We start from the raw sequence: 20820 nt of genomic DNA on the forward strand, positions 1-20820 counted from the left end.
GCTCTCCACACGAGTGAAAGGGAATTCAGTCGCCATTCGATAGCTTTAATAAGAAAACCATTGCTGAGCCAATAATAATAATAAAACAGTGGTTCGCGAAGCTGAACACCCGTCTTTTTATAAGTAATAAGGGGCTTGTTTTCTTCTATGTAACGCATTTCTATGCAGGTGCCTTAACGTGAATACAACGAGACGTATACTCACTCGAAACAATCAATCCTATTTTTTAGACTTTATTTCACAAGCAGCAAATCTCCCTTTAACTACCTCCGCTATTGCCCGATGCGGCTGCGGGCGACGGCAGCATCAGACAGCCGTAACCGAGCATGTCCTCCAACGCTGCTGCGGACCGCCCCGCGACGTTGTCCCGCAGAGCGCCAACTTTACGCGTCCGCCGCCACCAACGCCGAAAGACCGCAAAGCGCTCCTCCTGCGTCACGTGCACGCTAGACGGCAGCTCACTTCTCACCTCGCTGTAGTCGCCCTCCTCCTCGATCATAGCACGTCCGCCTTGGCGGTCCACGAAGTGCAGCGGGGTGTCGTGGCCTAACAAGAGAGGCGACGGCTCGGCAACGTCCGGTACGCGAGTTAACGCATTGCAAGAGGCAGAGGTGGCGACGGCGTCGTAGTAGGCTTGGGCGGTGCTGTAGGGGAGAAGCAGCTCGACGGGTCGCAGGCGCACGGCGCTACTGTTTGTGTTCGCCTGCTTGCGTAGCTCATGCAGGGTGGGAGGCCACTCATAGCGAGCCGGCACATCAGAGACAGCACCACTTGCGTAGGCTGAAGTTGCCGGCGTGGCACCTGCAGTAGAAGGCATGCGCGGGGAGCCACGCAACGTTCGCTGACCGCCTGGAAGCGTGGTAGGGGCAGCTGTCACCCCTCCTTCCTTTGTTCCACCAAAGAGCGTCTTCCACGAAGAGTTCAAACCGTCTGTGGAGGCAGAGGTGCTGCCGGTGTTGGCGCTCGTAGAGGTAGTTGATGCAACTTTCATAGGAGGGCCCGGAAATGGGTTGGAGTTGCTGCCTTTTCCGCCCTGCTTTACGTTGACTGCCGCCGCCGTGGAGGATGACGGAGGCCGCCCACGTCGCGCGGATGCAGGCGGTGGGGACGGAGATGACTTCGCACCCGGTGGGGACGTGTAGTTGACGTGCAGCGTAGGGTGGTTCTGCGTGTTCAACTCCCCCACGATGTCCGCTACGTAGTCGACGTGGTCGTCCAGCAGCCAATACTCGTAGCGGCTACTCTGCCCTTCGTTGTGCGAGAGGTGCGCCATGTACTGACCGAGTGCGCGATCCCACGTACTCGCCGCAAAGCTGGTGTAGTGCTGGAACTCGCCCTCCAGCAGTCGCTCCGCATGCCGGCAGGGCAACGGGCCCGCTTCACCTTCCTCCCCGTCTTCAGCCGCTGTGCTGCAATCCTCGTCAGCTGCATCGTCACTACGTGGCGGACGAGGTACTTCGCAACACTTCGGATTGTCGTGTTCCCTCGCGCTGGTCAGCGCTTCATCATCGTGAAGTTGCACGCTGCGCACACGTGCCCGCAGGCTCAGCAGCAGCATCTGCAACCGATTTAGCCAGTAACGAATGTCGGTGGTGGTGCGACCAGCCGCGTCGCACTGGATTGCGGTGGACAAAGTGGGCTCGCGGGGTAGCGTGGCCTTTCGCTTGCGAGGATCTTCTCCTGCTACAGCTGCTGCTGCGTTCTCTGTCGTTCCACTTCCTTCGACTGTGTCCTCTACTCGAACACCAAAGAGCGCGTGCCTGAGGTGGGCGGCGAGTTCAAAGAAGAGTGCCGGGTCGCGCAGGCACAGTGAGCTGGTCAGCCGGTCCATGTCCTGCTGCCACGACGACGACGACGACAACGGCGTCGAGGGCAGCTGCGAGGGCTGCTGGGAGTTCCCTGCAACGAGCGGAGAAGGAAAGATCACGGAGGGATTCGCGCTTACCAATGGGCTCTCTGGACGCGATGGAGGGGACCAGTGGAGAAGATCCAACTCTACTGCCCCGACGGCGAGCAGCTGGGCGTAGAGGGCTGACAGGGGCAGTGCCTCCACCACGGTAAACGGCGTCCGCACTCCAAAGAAGTTCGAGACAAGTGAGGCGCTGAGCAGCATGTGCGTGTGGCGAGCGGCGAGGGAGTTGGTTGTGGAGGTGCTGCCGGTACTACCGTTGTGGGTAGCGGCGGGGGACGACATCATTGTCGCACCTGCGCCGTTATTCGAACTGCCAGATGCCACGGTAGGCCCACCGGTGCAGGCCGCCATGCTCGACGGAGGAAAGAGAGACATGATGGAGGCTGCTCCGTTGAGGCTGCTTGGGGGTGAGTTCCCTCCAGCATGAGCAGTAGCGCCGTCTGGGCTGCTGCTGCCTGTCGCGTTGTCACTCGTGACGGCGTTGCTGGGGCGATCGCCCAAGACAGGAGAGGCATGCAGGGCATTGTACGCGGCCTCGAGGGAGTCCATCGGTGTGTTTAAGCCGACCTCCTCACACAGCTGCCAATAGGTGGAGTGCAGGGGTACTGATGATCGGCCAGACCTTGTCGTCGCTGTGGTCGTCGTCGTGGCGCTTGTGGTATGCCGGCGTGCCATTTCTGGAGATAGAAAAAGAGACGTATCATAGCGCTGCGTTGGCGAGGAGTCGGCAGACACCGTCACCACGATTGGTACTTTGCTGCGGTGGGCGAGGTCGCGAATGGCGGCGTAGAAGGGCTTGGCGGACTCGTCGCCGAGAAGGATGTCCGCATCCTCGAATAGGAGAAGGGTGCGTGTGCCGACGGAGGAAGAGGCCGGTGTCGGTACGGGTGAGGCGGCGGTGGAGGACGACGAAGGGAGCGGCGGCGGTGGTGGTGGTGATGATGGTGAAGGTGGTCGTGGCGGCACCTGCACTACGGCGTCTTCCTCTGCCGCATCGTCCACGCTCACGGTCTTCCGCTGCTGTTGCCGACCGGGTGCCGTACCGGCCGCGTCGCCGCCTACTTTTTTGGCGGTGCTGCTTCTGCTGCCTTTTGAGAAGAAATTCGCGACGGCCTGTGCGGAAATGCCGTTCGTCTTGCGCGCCTCTTTCCGTTTCTGCTCGGCTTCCCGCTCCGCTGCCGCGGCTTCCGCCCTCGCCTTCTCCACCAACGCTGCGTGCTGCTGCCGGAGTTTGGTCAGCTCCTCCTCCGCGTTGAAGCCGGAGGGGCCGGCGCGAAGTCCGCTGAGGCGGTAGCTGCGAGTGAGCTCCGCCAGCAGGTGCTCCACCGTCTTCGCACACCGCCGCACCGACGCGTTCATCTCCACGACGCGGAAGCCCAGCAACTGCGCCGCGACGTACACGGCGGCCGTTTTGCCGGAGCCGGTCGGGCCGGAGACGACGGCGATGTTCGTAATTTCATCCTTCGCCGCTGCCTCGCCCTCGTTTGCAACTTCGCCGACGTCGCTGTCGCTGCCACTGCTGTCACTGGAGAGGGAGGAGTCAGAAGAGCTCGATCGGGCGCGAGGTCTGCCCCGACCTGTTCGCTTCTTGCTGAACGGCTTGGCTGTCTCTTGCACGTCGTCGTCGCCGTCGCTGATGTGCACTGGAGAGGGCTCGTCCTCGCTGCCCGAGTCGCGTTCCCGTCTGCGCTTTTTATCGTGCGTGCGGCTCGGCACCGCCGCGTGACGACGTTGGCGAGAATCGTCCGTAGACGTCAGCATCGCCTCCAACATCGCCGCCGCCGATCGGCCCGCCGCTCCCTCCTCGGCGTCGTCGCGGTGAAAGTAGCCCTTTTTCTTTGCCCACCGACGGCGCCGCGCAGCCAGCTGCTCCTGCTTCTCCCGCTCCTTCTGCGCCAGTCGAGCACTGCGGAGACGGTTGCCGTAGGCGTCTTCGTAGTAGGCGCCGCGGGTGGCAGAGCCGAGGGCGGTGTGCTGCGCTTCTTCCTGCATTTCTTTATAAAAGGGAAGGGCTTTACAGGCGCGGGACACACCACGGCTTGTTCCTGCCGTGCTGTCTGCAAGTGTGCAGTCTTCTTCATTCGTGTGCCTCGGTCGATCCGCAGCACTACGGCCAACCACTCGCGGGGACACGCCGTCTAGAGTGCATTCACGCGATCCGACGAAGACCTGGGCGGCGGTGGCGAGAGGGGTGATGCCGGTCTTCACGGCGTGCTTCCAGGCGTGACAGTACAGTTGGTAGGCGTATACCCCCGGATTCATCTGCAGCGGCGGCGGCGGTGGCACGACGGGACTCTGCACGATGCCGTTGCTGATCGCAAGAGGAGACGCCGGTGCACGGGGCAGAGGTTGCTGCGTTATATGTGTTTCCTCATCTTCCTCCTCTACACATGTGCGTTGCTGGGTGGTGGATGACGACGAAGCCTCCGTCTTTGCGATGGAGGAAGAAGTCGACAAGGAGTCGAGAGCCTTCACGTTAGCAATGAGGGTCTCATCTTCGCTTTCTACGGGATCGACCTCAACTGGTTCATGTTCTCCATTTGCGGTTGAAGGGGCGACAGCGGGACCAAAAAATTTGAGGAAAGCCGAGCGCTTTTCCTGCCTCGCCTGTGTCTCACGCAGCTGCTGTGCGTGCTGGAGCTGCTTGTGTGCCTCTTCAACCGTTGACCGCTGCACTGGTCGGGCTTCCACTTTGGCGGGCACAAGACCAAGAGCACTCAACGACGCCGCTGGCTGGCCTAGCTCCTCCACAGCTGTGACATTTACGTTTCGCTGACGACTCTCCGTAGAAACCTCCGTTTTCACACGCTTCCGCTGGCTCCCGCCAGAGGACGGCGTCGACAGCGGTGCGGGCGGAGAGGGCGAAGTGCCCGCCGCGGCAGACCCGCTGTTCCGCCATGTCCGCAGCCACTTCAGCAGCCGCACCGTCTCCACGGCGAACGAGGTGGTGCGCAGCAGCGGGGCGGGGTATCGCATGTAGAGCAGCGACCCTTCCTCACCATACGGCGGGACGTTGTCGGCTGCGTCGCTAGTACTGGGAAACGACGACGACGTCATTACAGCAGCAGTAGTAGTAGTACCAGCATTTGTCGTGCTTATTGTAGGCGACGTCGCTGCGTGTGGGGTGGACATCAGCTTCGCCTCCCCGGCAGACGGTGGAGAGGTATCGTGCTCGCTTCTCCCCCCGCCGATGAAGTTGGCGGGGTCTGCCCCAGCGGTACTCGTACACTTCTTGTGCGACCGTTTGAGGCACAGTAAGAGCGCCGCGTAGCGTACGATGTCCTCCGTCAGAACAGGCAGCTCGTACAGACGACGAACGCGCACGGCCTGGTCCTCGGCGTGCTGCGCCGCCCGCTGCTTCCGCTGCGCTTCGCGGTGGTGCTTTAACACGGTGTCCACCAGCACGTTTGGCGTGCGGCGGAGCTTGTACAGCTGTGTCGGGCCCAGCACCTGCAGACGGTGCCGGGACGAGGTGTCAGCAAGAGTCGCGGCTGTGGTGGTGGTGGTCGTGACGACGGCGGTCGGAGCAGCAGCAGTAGTTCCCATCAACGCCGTTGATGCCGCAGCGCGAGCAGCCGGCTTTTCGGTTTCTGCGTCGTCGTCGTCGTCCGCGGCGTACAACAGATCCGCCATGCTTCGCTGCTGTTCGCTCTGTACGGCGTGTCTCGCACGTGCATTCGATGCGTATTGAAGATAGTCAGAGCCGTTCAACGTAGACGCCGGCGCCCGTACTGTGCCGGGTGCTTCCTCAGTTGCCTGCGCGTACTCGGCAATGACGGAGAGTGTCGAAGACAGTCCGGCGTTGTCGGCTGTCCGCTGCTGCTGCTGCTTCGAGCCTTGAAATGCAAGACGAGGACGTCCACGAGCCGCCTGCCCTGTTCGTGCTTCTCCCTCGATGAGATTGTTGCCCGCTGCGTTCAGAGATGTCGCACCACCACCACCACCGCCGCTGTCCAGCATCAGCGAACGAATCAATTGCTCCTGTTGACGATTTACCTCCTCCCGCCTCCACTCCCGCACCGTGTCCTCGCACGCGTAGGCGCGGCGTAGAGCCTCGCGAAAGCAGGCCTGCGCATGGCCAGACCTCCAGTCGGCATCTCGCGAAGCAGGCGCACGGTTGGCAGAGGGCTTGAGAGGATGCCGGGTGGTGGATGATGATGCTGCTGGCGCGTGTGTTGTTGTCGTGCGTGGAGCTGCATCAGACCACGAGCCTGCAGTGACGGAGTGTGAGATCGAAGAAGATGGTGGGACACGGTAAAGGGAGGTTTGCTGCGGCTCCAGGAAATGCTGCTCCTCCTGCTTTTCTTCTAGAAGCTGCTTCGAAGGAGGCAAAGCTTCGGCGTCGCTGTCGTAGGTTGCCGTACTACTCGATAGACTGGAGAGGTTTGCTCCTTTTCGTTTGAAGCAGCGTTCTTGTTCAGTGAGAAAGTTGTTTCGATAACGCGCCCCAGCCCTAACGGCCTCTGCAGCTTGGCGAATGCCTTCCTCCTCATCTACTTCTTCTTCACAGAAGTGATCTGCATAGTGCGTCATCGCTGCTTGAAAGCCGTAGGTGAAGTAGTCCGTGAGCCGTGAAACACCCAATAGGGGTGCCGCGGCAGGGGATGATGATGACGAGCTCGCACGAGGGGGAATGCGTTGCGCTGCGCTGCTCAACATCGTGCAAGATGTTGGCCGCTGCTGTATATCGCTGACGTTGATATCACCATCTTCCTCATCTTCGTCATCGTCGGCGGATATGTACGACGCAACGGCCTTTGGCGGGCTTAGTTGAACGGCACTTCGATGTTGTGCCTCTGCATCCTCCTCGCCGTCTGACACACAGGTGAAAGACGCAAAATGTTGATGATCTCCACTAGATGTGTGCACCGTCGGAGATGGTGGAGAGCGCCGTGAGGTCGGCGCAGCACGCTTCACCGTACTTTGATCGACGACTATAACTGGTGGTGCTTGAGGAGAAGCAGATGAAGTGACTTGTGAGGTGGCGGTGTCATCTTTGTGCTCCTCAACGAAGTCCACGCTGTGGTCGCGCACGCTGCTATTGCTGCTGCTGCTTTGGCTGTCCCCGTCACTGTGAATGCTTTCTGCCTCCTCATCGTGGATGACCTCCACGTGAATGCTGCCTCGACGCGAAGCGCTTGCCGGTGCGCGACAAGGCGGGCGGCCTTTCTTCGCGACTACAGATGCTTTTGGAGAAGGTGTGGCGTGCGTAGACGTCTGCCGCGATTTGGCAGGACGTCCGACCATGTTAACGCCGTAAAAGAGTTTGGAAAAGACAGTAAAAACACAAAAGAATACAAACAATCGCAAGCAATTGACCTGGTGCAGGAAGGTGCAGACGAGGTGTATGATGTGGTGAGTGCTCTATAGTGGTGTATGTGTGGGTGATTAAACGGCGCCAAACGGAACAGGCAAATTATCTCCTCTGCTGTGCAATAAGCGATTCCAAAAGCCACTCAAAAGAAAAGGGCCGTGTTTCAACAAGGTAAAACATAAAAGAGATTAAATGTACACTTTCTTAAACGAGAAGATCAGCAGTGGCAGATAATAATAATAATAATAACAATAGTAATTAAAGGAGCGCTGGACACACGCACGGCTCAGCTGCGTCGCGTCAGTGCTGGACCAAATTATCCGCTTTGATAGTACATGCCGACAGATCCACCGCAAAAATATATATATCCGACAAATTAATTTACCCACGCGAAAGAAGAGAGTTGTATGAGGAGGTACCATTAAATGATGAGAGGTGAGAAGTGTGACACGGCGCTGTAATGCACCGTAGAGGCATCTTTGAACGCTTCTTCAATCGGCAAGTTCGTCGCGACGGAGAACAGAAAACAAAAAGAAGGAGACCATTTCCGTTGCATCGGCATTTCCCGAGACGAAGCGATGAACCGTGGCGTTCTTTCCTTCTATTTTCCTTTTCGCTTTGATCCTCTCTTCCCAGTCAGACCGCCGATGTCGTTCAGGCAGAGAGCAGTCCCCAGGAGAGAGAGAGAGAGAGATCATCTCTCACTCTTTCTTTCATTGTCACCTATCCGCTCTGCAATGTGGCGCATACGCTCCTACGCACGCCGGACATCAAATCAAATAGGCAGCTAAGACAGCAGGGATATTCACTACCTGAGCAGCGGCACCCGCAGACGCAACAGCATCGAGTTTTCGCAGCTGGCAGGTGTTAACGCATTCCCCGTGCCTTAGCTGCCTTTCCACGTGGTGGTGATGGGCGTCCCGCACCTCGGACACTCCTGCGAGTACTGCAGCCACTCTTCGATGTGGTGCACGTGGCCGCCGTGCCCGCACGAGCGCAGCCACATAAAGATGCCCTCCACCACCTCCTCACAAATCACGCACGTCATCGCGATGGGGTTGTGGCAGCGGCGGCAGGTCGCGTTGTGCGCCGTCGGGGCGGCCCGACCAAACTCCACCGCCGTGTGATGGTGGGGGTGCCCGTGCGTCGCTGCCCCTTCGTCCGCTGCGTCCTCGTGCCGGTCGTCCTCTTCAGGCTCGTCGGCCAGCTGTTTCTCCTCGAGACTGCTGTGTCTGTTGTTGTGGTTGTGACGTGTGTGCGCATGCGACGTGCGATGACGCGGCCGGGATGGCTGCGACGGGATGGGGGGCGAAAGCTGCATTTGCTGAACGCTGCCCCCCGACTCACCTGCTGTACTCGCGCGACTGCTCCCGTTGTCCAGCGGGGCCGCAGCAGTGGCGGCAGCTGTCGTCGGATCGAGCAAACCCGCTGCTGAGCCGGCGCCGTCGTGCGTGCTGTGCTCCGAGGACAGGCTGACATCCGTGTTCATGGAAGATTCACGGTGGTCCCTCTCCTGCGTTGAAAAGGGCCGATCCGCACCGACTTCGTCCGACTCCGACTCCGACGCCGTCGGCGACTCCACGGAGGGAGTGAAGACGCTCGACGACGCGGCATCGCTCTCGTCTGCCGGGAGGCGCGTGATGCGGCGGCGACGACGTCGTCTGTGCTGCTTCCTGCGACGCGGACTTTCTCCTGTGTTGTCTGCCCTGCCAGCACCGGCCTCGTCGTTACTGCTGCTGTCCCCCTCTTCGTCCTCCGCCTCGCTGCTGCTGCTGTGCGGGGCACGCCGCAGCACCCGCTCGTACAGCCGCACCGCCGCCGGCACCGTCTCCGGTTGCGTGCAGCTCCACAGCTCCGCCTTGGCGCAGTTGCCACAGTACACGTAGGTCATCTGCTTTTCATATGCGATATCGGCTGCCCGCGGCTGCACCGGGTTCGTCGGCTCGCGAAAGATCTCCGGCATCACCAAGAGAAGCTCGTTGAGCGGGACGTAGAGCTGGCGGGCGTAGAGGTCCGCCGTGTACGCCTCCAGCCACTGCAGCGCCCGAAGCTTCCACTCCGCCGGCGCACAGTAGTCGGCGGGCGAGCACGCATCTGCTGCCGACCGCGCGTAGAGCCGCACGCCGAGTAAGCCTTCCACGTTGAAGAGCGCCACACGGCTTTCGTCGGACCGCGCTAACGCTGTCGACTTGGCTTGCTTTTCATCTGTCATCGTTCCGTTCTTCACGTCTGCGCGCAGCGCCGGTGAGGCGGGGGACGTCATCGAGGAGCGGTAACTTCCCGCCAACACACCGATGTTGACCGTACTGGCGCGCGTGCTGCCGCGGTCCCGCACGCTGTCCGCCATCGCGGGCGTCGCCGGGGTATCGTTGAGTCGCCGCGAGCTGCCGTTGTGGCTGCGTGGCGGAAGACTCTGGTTCAAGGCGGAGGTGCGCAAGTACCCGGCGCTCAGAAGACCGCCGCTGGACCCTCTCTCCTTCATCTCCCCACCACCACCGTGACTTGGCGACGGCGCAGACGGGTTCGTCGTGGTGGTGGTGACGGTAGTGCTGGCGGAGCGGGACTGAGGCGTGTCCGGCAGCATCGGCACCAACGGACAGCGCTGGAAGAAGAGAGAGAGCTGACGGAGCTGCTCTAACCTCTCTGAAGAGATGAGTGAGTTCCGCTTTTCGTGATCGCCCTTCCGCCGACACGACCCTCGCCGCTCCATTCCATTCTCCGGCTCACTCCCCGACGTGTCTGCCGGGTCATACGCGGAAAGACGGTAGTCCAGGTCAGGGGCTCGTAAACCAGGAGTCTCGGCGTGGCGGTTGTCGTCAACGGAGGTCATGGTCGACACACGTAACATTCCTCCGCGTCGATTGCCCGCAGAGGACGCCTCCTTTCCCTTTGCCGGGTGTGACGCAGACGGCGGTGGGTAGTGCTGTGGCTGCTTCTGCTGTTCACCCTTTTCATCGCCGTCGTCGCCTGTCCAACTCCCGCGAGAACTCACCCTGCCACCACCACCATCACCCTCCAACACATCCGCGCGCAGACGGGCTGAGGGTGGCCCATACGCATCACTCTTGCTCCTCTTGTCGTACCCAAAGGGACGCCTCGCCTTGTGGAAGGACAGCAACACCGCCTTGTACGCTGCCTCCGCCACCTCACTGTGCAGACGCCACCACACGCAAAAGAGAATGTACAACACTAAGCAGTACTGCACGTCGCCCATGAGCGCGGCGTACTCGAGCTGCTGCGTTGTGATAGTCACAATGAAGGCGATGTGGTGCGAGCGCCAGGCGTGGGCGGCGGCCCGCCACCACTGCGCACGCGGGTCGGCCGTGTTCCACGTTTCCACTTCGCCGTTCGTGAAGGGAGTGCGCGCCTCGCCGCCGTCGGCGCTGCCGCTGCCGTTGTGCTGGCCACGCCCTGTCACCGTCGTCGTCCCTGCATTGCCATCCACGTCCGCCGCTGCCGCATCGTTGACATTTTCTGAGTTTTTTGCTTGGTCGGCTGCAGGGGTGCTCGTTGTCGAGCGGTCTTTGCCGCCACGCCGCTGCTGCCGCACAACACGTTCGCAAATGCGTGCGTTCTCCTCCATCATCGCCGCCACCTTGTCATCGACATCTTGGTGCGACGGCGCGGGGACGCCCCTTCCCCAGTCCAATAGCGGCTGAACACGTCCCTTTCCATCTGCGTTGCCACTGCCGCTGCCGCTGCTGGTTGGCTGGGTCCTACCCCGCGCGCCTTCAGAGTGACTACGCGGCTTTGTCGTAGGAAGTGCATGTGCGTTGACAGCACACGGGACGTACTTCTCTTGCGAGTGCGGGTCGCGGCGGCTGTGGCGCGGCCGTCGCTGCTGCTCCTGCTGCTGCTGTACACGACCGTTGCCACCTGTGCTGTCCATGCGGCGCAGCGCACTCTCTACCCCGCCGCTATCACTGCCTACCTGCTGCCTTCCCGTCTCTTCCACGTATGCAGCGGCGGCAGCGAGGGCATTTTCCTCCTCCGCCGCTGCCGCCTCCGCGTCGGCCCGGTCGTGCCGCAGCGCCTTCATCGTCAAGGCCAGCTCGTAGCCCATGTCCCACTCGAGCGCAAAGCACACAAACGCGAGCTCCTCCCGCGGCCGCTCCGCGTAGGACCACCCGCACACCACGTCGCTCAGCACGAAGCTCTCCACCACCGCTGCGACGTCCCGCTGGCGATCGAGGTAGGTGCGGGCGGTGATGAGCTGCGTCGTTGGCGCAGGTGCTGGGTGGATTGCTGCTGACGTACTGGGAGGGGTTCGCGCAGACACAGCCTTCACGTCCGCCGCCGTCACCGGCACGCCACACTCCAGCACGCTCAACGGCAGCTGCAGCGGCGACGTAGTAGCAGTGCTGGGCGTCGCGCTGTGCGTGACGTCGCTAGACGGCTGTAGAAGCGGCGAGAGAAGGAGCGCCGGCTTGCGGCCCCAACCCTCGGCCATGCGGATGGTGGCTTGCCTTTCCTTCCTTCGCCGCGTGTTGCTGCCCTGCGGGGGAGCGGAAGACGAGCGATGCGGCGGCCCCCTTCGTGTGTTGCGGGTGCCGTCGACGTCCACGTACTCCTTCAGCAGCGGAAACACCTGTGCAAAGATGACGCCGGAACGGCGGCTTTTGAGACCGCCAGGCCCCAGCACGGACGTGGGCGGAGGCGGGGGTACGGCCACGGCGGCGCTGCTCTGACTGACGTTGCTGCCCGCTGCGTTGTACAACACCCTGCCCTGCGCAGCCGCGTGATAGGCGGTCACGACGTCGCCCACAGGCGAACTGAACAGCGGAGACGAGGAGCTCGCACTCGTGCTTGGGCGGGGTCCCGTGCTGGCGGCACGCGGCTGGTAGAAATCACCAGCTGACGGCTTTGCGCGCGACGAAAGCGCAGATGGTGATCCTTCCTCATTGCGACCTATATCCGCGATCTGCAACGGCGAGCCGGCGTCTGCCGCGCCGGGCTGCTGCGGACTGCCAACGCTGCTCCCACTGTGTTCAACCGGAGTGACGCTGATCGGTGAGGTGGGCCGTCCACGGAGCCCCGCAAACGCGGTGGAAGCAACGACAGCAGGGGCGGGCACCTGTCGGCGACGTGCCGGGGGTGCCGCGGCGGGTGGGGAATGCGTGGCGATTTCCACGTTACTGCTGCCGGCACCCTCCTCGTCCACGCTGTCTCCTGCGAACGTCGTCGCCGCATCATTCGCATGCACGTCGACTGCCTCGGCAGGGTGGGGAGCTGCTGTGTGTGCGATGGACGCTGCACACGACTCCTGTACCGAGACGTGGTACTGATGCACACGTTCATGACGCGCGAAACCCAAAATGCGGGCGATCCACCCCGTGGCACCACGACCACGACCACCACCGGCGGTTGACCGGCTGCCCGCGCGTAACGGACTCGCTGCTGCCTCCACGACGTCTGCATCGTACTCGCTGCGCTCTCTTTCCTCACCGCCTGAGATGACACCGTCATCGCGACCTCCACCAACACAACCGGACCCCTGGCCGTGGGCTCCCTCGTCGCCGTCATCGAACGCACCGGTGGGGCCGGCGTACGAGCCGTGATGGTGACTTGCCTGCAGCAGCAGCGCATCGTTCACGTCATCGAGGCTCCACCCCTGCGCAGGTGGAGGGAGGGAAGGGGGAGGGGGAGGGGGGAAGAGAGGGGAGTGCGCGGACACACCCGTGCCGTGGGCTGCAGTCGTCATGGAGTTCGGTAAGGCGCCCCCAATCCCCACGTACGGCTGCAGCCCAAGTCGGGCGCCGAAGGAGGAGACGGAGGAGGCGGCGGAGAGGCGGTGTCTCAACATGCTGCGTCGCAGACTGGGCGGGGTCGAGTCGGAGGCCTGCGAGGAGCCCCCGCAGCCGTGAAAGCCACTCGTCTGCGTAAAAGGCGAGCGTGGACGGCGCGCCCGCATATCGTGCAGGGCCGCGAGTCCACTGACAATACCCGGGCTACTCGCGCCACCCGCGGGAAGTTGATAGCGCATCTCTGACCAAAGCTGGCGCAGCACCGCTTCTCGTGAAACCTGAATCGCCAGACGACGCAGCAGCTGACCAAACTCGCGGCGCATCATTGCGTTATATTGACGACGGAGGGTCGCGTTGGAGTTGCGAACTGTGAAGCTGTGTCCGAAGAGATCTGACACGATCGAAGAGGTGGGCAGCACAATGTAGGTGGCAAACATATCCGCGAATGGGTCGCGCTGGTAGGCGGGCAGCATCGCCAGGCAGTCCTTTTCTTCCGCGCGTGTCTTGCGGTGCTGCTCCGCGTAGTCATCGCGTGCTTTGCTCTCGCACTGCTGCGTGCGTCGTCTCCGTGGTCCTGACGAGCGGGATCGGTGTGGGCGCTGCGAGGACTTTCGGCGCGGCCGCAATGAGCGCTCGTAAGCCTCTCCAGCCGCCAACATCCCCTCCATAAGGCTGTTCAGGAAGCTCGTGCAGATCACCTCGCCGCTCTTGAAGATGGACACCAAGGTGAGCTCGTTTACCCAGATGAAGTCGTTCGCCTCGTTGCTGGTGCTGCCGACCACGCGCGCTCCAAGGTACTTGACGGCGCACACCGGGAAGAAGCCGTTCGCGGCGTCCCACACACTCAGATCGGAGTCCGTCGTCATGGCTGCCGTGGCGAACCACAGCTGGGAGTGGAGGAGGTCCACCCAGTTCGTGCAATCATCCTCACCCCCCTCCTCTTCGTCGTCTTTTGCCTCCTGCTGCTCCCCGTTCTCCATGGATCTCGAGGAGGGAGAGAAGTGCTGCGCCGCCCAGAGCTCCTCGGCGGAAGGTCGGAAGGCCATGTAGTGGTGTCGCTTCGGCTCCGTGAGCCGGCCCAGCGACGGCGGCCGCCAGCGCATGCGACTGACACAGGCATAGTTGTCAATGGGTGGCAGGTAGCTCTGCTCCGCGAGGAAGGGGCACGCACTCGCCGGGGAACCACTAGCGCCACCACCACTGTTGGTGCTTTCGTCCAGCGTAGCAGCAGTCAACGCGGCGGTGGTCATGAGCATGGGTGACCTGCGCACTCCCGCGCCGCCCACCGAAGCTGACACAGAAAGGACACCGTCGGGGCCGGTGCTGGGCGGGTCGACGCCGGGCAGCGCACCCGCCGTGTCGCCGGACACAACTCGCAGAAACGAAATACGTGTGTCGGGCTTCGTTTTCTCCTTGCGAAACGAGACCGCTAAGAGATCGGAGAAGAGGGGGTGGAAGGCGGCGGAGAGCCCAGGCCCGCTCATGTCGAAGACACGCATCGCCTCCACTTGACGGCGGTCGTACAGCAGCACTTGGCCTGTGTTGCCGGACTCCGTCACGACGATGATGACGTGCGGGTTCGACGGCGAGAAGACGAGATCACGCACCACCGAGCGGGTGTTGTGTGCGGGCGGCCGCAGGACGAGCTGCGGGGCGTAGACGCACATCCCTTCCGTCGGCACCTGCCACAGCTCGAAGTGGGTGGTGGGCGAGCTGAGGGCTAGGGTGTAGGGCTGATGCGGGTCCCACACGATCTTCTCTACCCGCATGTACGTAATATCAATATTCAACTCTATTAACTCCTTCGCAGCAGGTCCTTTGAGTTCGCGATAGACGCAAGGAAGGCTGCTCATTGTCGGAGCAGGCCCGGACTGGATGCCGCCGCTATTCGGTGTAGGGAGACTAATCTCGTGCGGCGTGCCACCATGCGAGGCCGACGCCGCACTGAAGGACGCGCCCCCTGCGAGAGAGGTGGACACCGGCGTGTACATACCAGACCGATCGCTCAGGCTTGCCGTCGAGGTGGCAGGCGTCATGCCCGCCAGCCCCCCGTCTAAGTTCGCCACCACCGCCATCGCCGTCGAGCCCCCACCGGCCGCCATCGTCGAGTTCAGCGTCTTCCCTTTGTACTGCGATCGCGTCCACTGCTGCGGCAGGTAGGTGCCATCCGCCTTGAACTGCAGCGCATCGAGAAATATGGTGACGGTGCGGGCGGGTTGAATGAAGGCGAGGGAGGCCTCCTCCGTGCTGGGGTACCAGGCGACGCTTTCCACCTTAATAAGACCGCCGAAGACGCCGGTGTTGCGCATAAGAAATGGGGCGGTACCCATGACGGGGGCGGGCGATGCAGCAGGCGAGGTGTGCTGCGGCTGCTCACCATCGAGGGGACACTGAAGAGGAGGGAACGAGGAATCCGCTGCCGCTGCCGCCGTCTTCTGCTGTTGCTGCTGCGTGCGCTTGTAACGCGCCGCGGCTGCCACGTCGTGGCCCACCATCGGTATCACCTCCACCACGTGAATCTGACGCGTGCTGCCGATGGCAAGGGCACGAAAGCCTGCGTGGTAGTCCAGACAGCTCAGCCCTTCACTTAACCGGAGGTGGTTCGAGAGGCCGGCGAGGGGCATGTTATTCGGCAACGTGCTGGCGATGGGGACTGCAGACGAGGGAGAGACGGTGGGCGACGCAGCCCCACTCGCCCGATCTGCTGCGGCGCGAGGCTGCTGCGGGGCGAAAAAGGGAGAGGCGACCTGCGCCAGGACGGGGCTCTGTGCGGCGCTGCTGTGCAGCGGTGAAAGACCGTAGGGCTGACGTAGGCGCGTGTTCGGACTGCGGCCGAGGGTGGGAAGGTTGCCTTTGCGTAGCCCAGCCCCAGCCCCACCGTCCCCTCCGGCTCCACCGTCATTCGCGGTGCCCTTTGCGCTTGACTTGGGCGCGGATGATGAGGTGGGGGACGCCTGCGACGTCGGACTTATGAACGCATCCGCCGTGGTGGTGGTGGTGGCGGCGGTGGTCGCGGAGGTCGGAGCCGTAGGGGAGCACCCTAAAACCGCAGATTCCGGGACAGCCTCGCCTTCCGCGTGCGCGAGGGTGGAGTCGCGGCCAGAGGCCCGTCGTATGCCTTTGCGGAGTGGAGCGGACATGTCTTATTCAAGTGGTAAGCTAGCAAAGACCCCACTAGAGTACCAAGTTCGGAAAACGAAAACAAAAAGAAAAACCGATACAAGAATCCAGACAACGGCAATAACAGCAGAAGGTGTGACTGCTCAATTCCGCAGCAGCATAATGTGGAGCAAGAAAGCTTACCCGCACACACCCACACACACGAAAGAGACGGTACGAGGAAAGAGAGGAGCTGGAGCGCTGAAGTGGGCGCGGCACGTACGGCGAATTTGAACGACCAACGGCAGAGCGAATATGTTTAGATGGGAGCTGATGAGCAAAGGAACAGTTGTATTTCTCAAGAAAGAAAAAATAGTTTCAAATGCCTGTTGTGGTTCGCTGCTTGTGCTGTCGCTGAGCCGACCATAAACGTTGTACTGAATGATAAAAAGAAACGTTTTCAAAGAAGAACATGCGACGGTGCCCCACGTGGGTTTCGTGATGCCGCAGACATAGAGAAGAGGAAACACGATAGAGTACACCGCGTAGTAAAATGGAGGCATCCGCGTATGCCACGACGTGGTGTACGCGAGAGAGGGAGTGAGAGAGAGAGAGAGCGTGAGAAGTTTGACTGTGCATTCATAGCGATTGGTGGAGGTCACCGACAGCATCAAAGCCAGGCTTCAGCCGGCGCTTCCGTACCTTTACAGCGATGCGGGGGAGAGAAGCCGACTTCGCTATGTATTTGTAAAAGTAATATAGGGAAACTCTCTTGTTGGAAAAAAACAAGAAATCAACAAAAACGGTCGTTGCCGGACTTTTCATAGCGATGAATTCTTCCCACTTTTGGGTTCGTATTTCTCCCCTCCCCTTGCTTTGGCGGCACCCACTTCTATTATTAAATCTAAGAACACCCCCCCAAAAAAAAGCTGTTACATCCAAACAAAGCTAAAGTGAACAAGAAGGAAGTTCGGGATGTTGGTGGCACAGGACTGCACTGCTCACCGGGTCGATTGCGCGAAGGCGATGGCGGAAGACAGACAGACAGAGAGAGAGAGAGAAACAGAGGGAGGGAAAAGGAGACAAGAAGAGTGAAGCACACTCTATGTAAAACAAAGTCAATCATTATCTTGACCTGCGTGAGATGCGCTTCACTTCTTTCCCTTTCCATTCTTCTTCTTCAGCGACTTCGCCACGATGCGCCTTGTTGGTTTCTTAGACTGTTGCACCCCCCTCGTACGGGCGGCGGGTCGCCTGCTTGCTGCCGCAGCAGAGGGTCGTACACGACTCTTCACAACAGCCCGCTTCCCTCTCTTCACCTTGCGGCGAGTTGCTGCTGCTGCGCCGTGGATTTTGGCGGCTGCGGTGCGTCCTACAACCCATCGCTTTCTACCGCCCGACAACGGCCTAACTCTTCGAACCGTGTGGTGCCATTGAGCCGATAAAGCGGGGCTCGACTTCGGGGCTCGGCGCCAGGTCCGCCGAGATGATTGCGCCGTTGCCTGCCTCGGCACCCCGTTCTTCTTCTTCTGCGCAGCGGACTTCGGATGCGGCTTCCTCTTGTTCTTACTTCGTGAGGCAGTTGCGGCTGCAGTTTTCCGGGAAGGCTTCTTTGTTGATGTCGTGGCGGATGCGACGGCTTTTTTTGGTGTAGCTGACCTTACCAATGACGTGCCTGGGTCCGCCTTCGCTGCTTCCACTGCTTCCGCTGCTGCTGCTGCTGCTGTGGCCATAGCCGAGGCTCCGGCTTTGGCTTCCGCGGCCTCCGCCTTCTCCTCAGGCGTCAGCATCAGCGCGTCGGTAGAGCCGAGGAAGTCGGTCGGATGCACGTAGCGGCTGCGCACCGGCGGCTCCTGCGGCACGACAAACGATACTGAAATACTCTTTAGCGAGACATCCTTGTCCTTCTCCCCTTCCGGGTCTGCGATGGCCTGTGAGGAGGCGGCAGCGGGACGGCGAGGACTTCCGCGTCGGCGTCGCTTTGAACCGGTCAGCCGCGTCGTCGTCTTCGACTTCTTCTTCGGCGGCGGCGGTTTGCTGCGGCTACGGGCGACGGCGGTGACAGCTTTCCTATGAAGACTGGGGGGTGGCGCGATCCGGCGGATCCTCGTCGCCGCGAAGGCAGCGAAGCAGCGACGCAACATCGTGGCCCAGAACAGCGCACCTACAATGGGAGAAGATCTAGATAGAGAGCGCTCTTTCTACAAGCACAACAACACACAGGAAAGAAACTACAACGCGGCGGTGAAGGGCTCAACAGCGAGAAAAGGCAAAAGGCCGTATAACTGTGTGGTTGGGTGTGGTTGAGGTGCTAACACAACAACACGGCGATTTGAACTCGGAAAGAAAAAACAAAGAACAACGAGAAAGATCTAGAAAACAGCATCTACACAAAACAAGAACAAACTTCTAAACAAATTACACGAGATTGCCTGCACAAATGAAGTTAATTCGGAATGATACAAATCTTACAGGAATGCCGTTCTACTCGGCGGACCATTTCGGTAGAGAAGAGGGAGAGAGGAGGGACGCTACGGAGCTGAAGGCTGGACGCTTGTGTGGGGCAGGTGGAACTGATTAGCCTCCTTGTTTTGTTTCTCTTCAATATATATGTTATTTAATGCAACACTATGAAAAGAAGAAGCGCATGTGAATGAGGCACACAAGAGAAAAAGGGCGAGAAGGGCGGAGGGGAAGAGAGGGCGTGAGACGTTAAAGATGAGAAAAGAAAAAAAAGGCCGGCTGCGACATCATCAGAAAACAAAAACAACACGATGCGAGAGGGAGAGCACAGACCTGTGAATTCTATTCCACGATGAAAGCAGTTTCTTTTTAAATGTCTTCGTCAATCAGTGAGGTCTGTGACATGCTTGATGGGAGAGGAGACTATTGGTGTTGTTCCTTCCGCCTTTGTCATCTGTCACACACACACACGCACACACGCATACGCCCATCCACACAACGCCAACGTAGTACGTTGTCACCGGGTGGTACCGTAACACGCCAAGCGAGTTTCTGCCTTCTTGAAGACATCGCGTATTTCTCATCGTTGCAAAAGGCTGTCCTTAGCAGCTTGTTTTTCTCGTTGTTTTGCAGCTGCGGCCGCAGCTCGCACAGTTCGACCATTGCCTACAACAGTACAAAATACCTCGAAAGAAAAGGAAGCTAATGCGTGTGTGTCAAGGACACTCTCGACGTGAAGTAAGTAAGTAATAAAAAAAAGCTGGAAACAGTTTGAAAAAGAAAGATAAAAGATATAAAGAGAATTGGGGAAAGAGAAAACAAGAAAGTCTATTATTAGAACATCGGACTATGAACATCGACAGAGGGAGTAAAAGTGAAGGGAGAACGAAAGCAAAAGAGAGTAACCACCACCACCACCACCAAGCAAAACACGCAACATCCGTGAAGCGTGAGACCTTATCAACCGAAAGGTCTACGAGGAGAAGAAGAAAAGAAAAGGAGAGGTGCAAAGGGATGAACATAAAACAGACATTAACAAAAGAATCGAAAATGAAAAAAACAAGAGGAAAAGTAGAAGAGAACAAAACTTATTCAAAACACACACACAAGAACAGGCGAGGCTCTTGTCTGCAACGATGTAGATGCGTGAAGTGCACCAAGCACATCTCCGGTAGGTGATTGAGCGCTTTTTGGACGATTCCCAGTGCTAAAGGGAATGAGAGAGAGAGAGAGAGAGAGAATAAAACAAAAATGTAGAAGAGAAGAAAAAGCGACGTATGTCGTGAACAGGCGAACAAACGCTGAAACATATTTTCCCTTTCCCCCATGTGCACACCTCCTATTCATCTACACACATATTCTAATCCCCACAAAGTTCGACGCGACCGATGCGGACGATATGACAACGAAGAAGTGCAGCGGTTCTAATAAAAAAAGAAAACAAAAAAAAACACTGAAGTCCACAAAAAGAAAGAGGTAATTATGATTGGCGTGAAAGATATATCACGATGTGTGAGAGAAATCCATATATGCACTTGCTGACAACAGTTTTACGGTTTCTTCTAAAGCTATTTTTCTCCTCCATTTTGTTTTTCCCCCGCTCGCGCCGACTACATCGCGATTGACTTCGACGTCAGCGGCTTCATAAAATGGGAAGGTGAACGCAGTCTGTAAAACACGCGATGCCGATAGACTGATTGCGCTTACTTCAAAAACGATTGTGCGCGCAATCCACTCTGCGCGGGGGAGAATGGAAGCATCAGAGTCCTTTTCCCCTACTCCCTTACTACGGAAGTGGAGACATTGGCACCTCTTCTTATCGTCTTCTTTCCTTTTCCAGTGTGTGTAAAAAGACGTGCTATCAAGGAGCTTTTGAATGTGGAACACTGAAGCACATACACACACACACGCACACAGCGTGTGAATGTAATAAGAAAGAAGAAGAAAGAGTTCGACACGCAAGCGAGCATCGACACCGACATCAGCAGCAGCAGCAGCGACAACAACAGACTCTCCCACAGACAGAGGGAGAGAGGGAGATACGAGGAATAACAGCATAGGTTGAATGCATGACCTTGCGAACATGAAACTGAAGCAGAAAAGGAAAAAAAGAAAGCAAGAAACAAAACACGTTGAGTACCTTAAAATTTAGAAGAGAAAATAATAATAATAGAAAAGAATGAAAATAGTCAAGGACATGGCCTGAAGTCATAAGACACACATGTTAAGAAAAGAAGAAAATGTACATGTATATATATATATATATATATATATATATATATACTACG

At 59.1% G+C, this 20820-nt stretch overlaps 4 protein-coding genes across 4 annotated transcripts; all 4 read right to left on the reverse strand.

The window, feature by feature from the left end:
- Positions 1 to 259: 259 nt before the first annotated feature.
- Positions 260 to 7550, reverse strand: ABB37_08575 (hypothetical protein; the record flags this gene model as incomplete). Its single annotated transcript, XM_015807631.1, has 1 exon — positions 260 to 7550. The coding sequence occupies exon 1, from the start codon at positions 6569 to 6571 to the stop codon at positions 260 to 262; it is 6312 nt and encodes a 2103-aa protein (XP_015653713.1). The 5' UTR covers positions 6572 to 7550.
- Positions 7551 to 8112: 562 nt separating this feature from the next.
- Positions 8113 to 16507, reverse strand: ABB37_08576 (hypothetical protein; the record flags this gene model as incomplete). Its single annotated transcript, XM_015807632.1, has 1 exon — positions 8113 to 16507. Exon 1 carries the CDS (start codon positions 16108 to 16110, stop codon positions 8113 to 8115), a length of 7998 nt encoding a protein of 2665 aa, XP_015653714.1. The 5' UTR covers positions 16111 to 16507.
- A 713-nt stretch (positions 16508 to 17220) lies between these two features.
- On the reverse strand, positions 17221 to 18698 carry ABB37_08577 (hypothetical protein; the record flags this gene model as incomplete). Its single annotated transcript, XM_015807633.1, has 1 exon — positions 17221 to 18698. Exon 1 carries the CDS (start codon positions 18211 to 18213, stop codon positions 17221 to 17223), a length of 993 nt encoding a protein of 330 aa, XP_015653715.1. The 5' UTR covers positions 18214 to 18698.
- Positions 18699 to 20035: 1337 nt separating this feature from the next.
- On the reverse strand, positions 20036 to 20617 carry ABB37_08578 (hypothetical protein; the record flags this gene model as incomplete). The annotated part of the gene is made up of 1 exon (XM_015807634.1): positions 20036 to 20617. The coding sequence occupies one exon, from the start codon at positions 20615 to 20617 to the stop codon at positions 20036 to 20038; it is 582 nt and encodes a 193-aa protein (XP_015653716.1).
- Between the last annotated feature and the right edge of the window lie 203 nt (positions 20618 to 20820).

This window comes from Leptomonas pyrrhocoris (genome assembly GCF_001293395.1).
Source record: "Leptomonas pyrrhocoris isolate H10 chromosome Unknown, whole genome shotgun sequence".
In the NCBI taxonomy this organism is placed as follows: Eukaryota; Euglenozoa; class Kinetoplastea; order Trypanosomatida; family Trypanosomatidae; genus Leptomonas; species Leptomonas pyrrhocoris.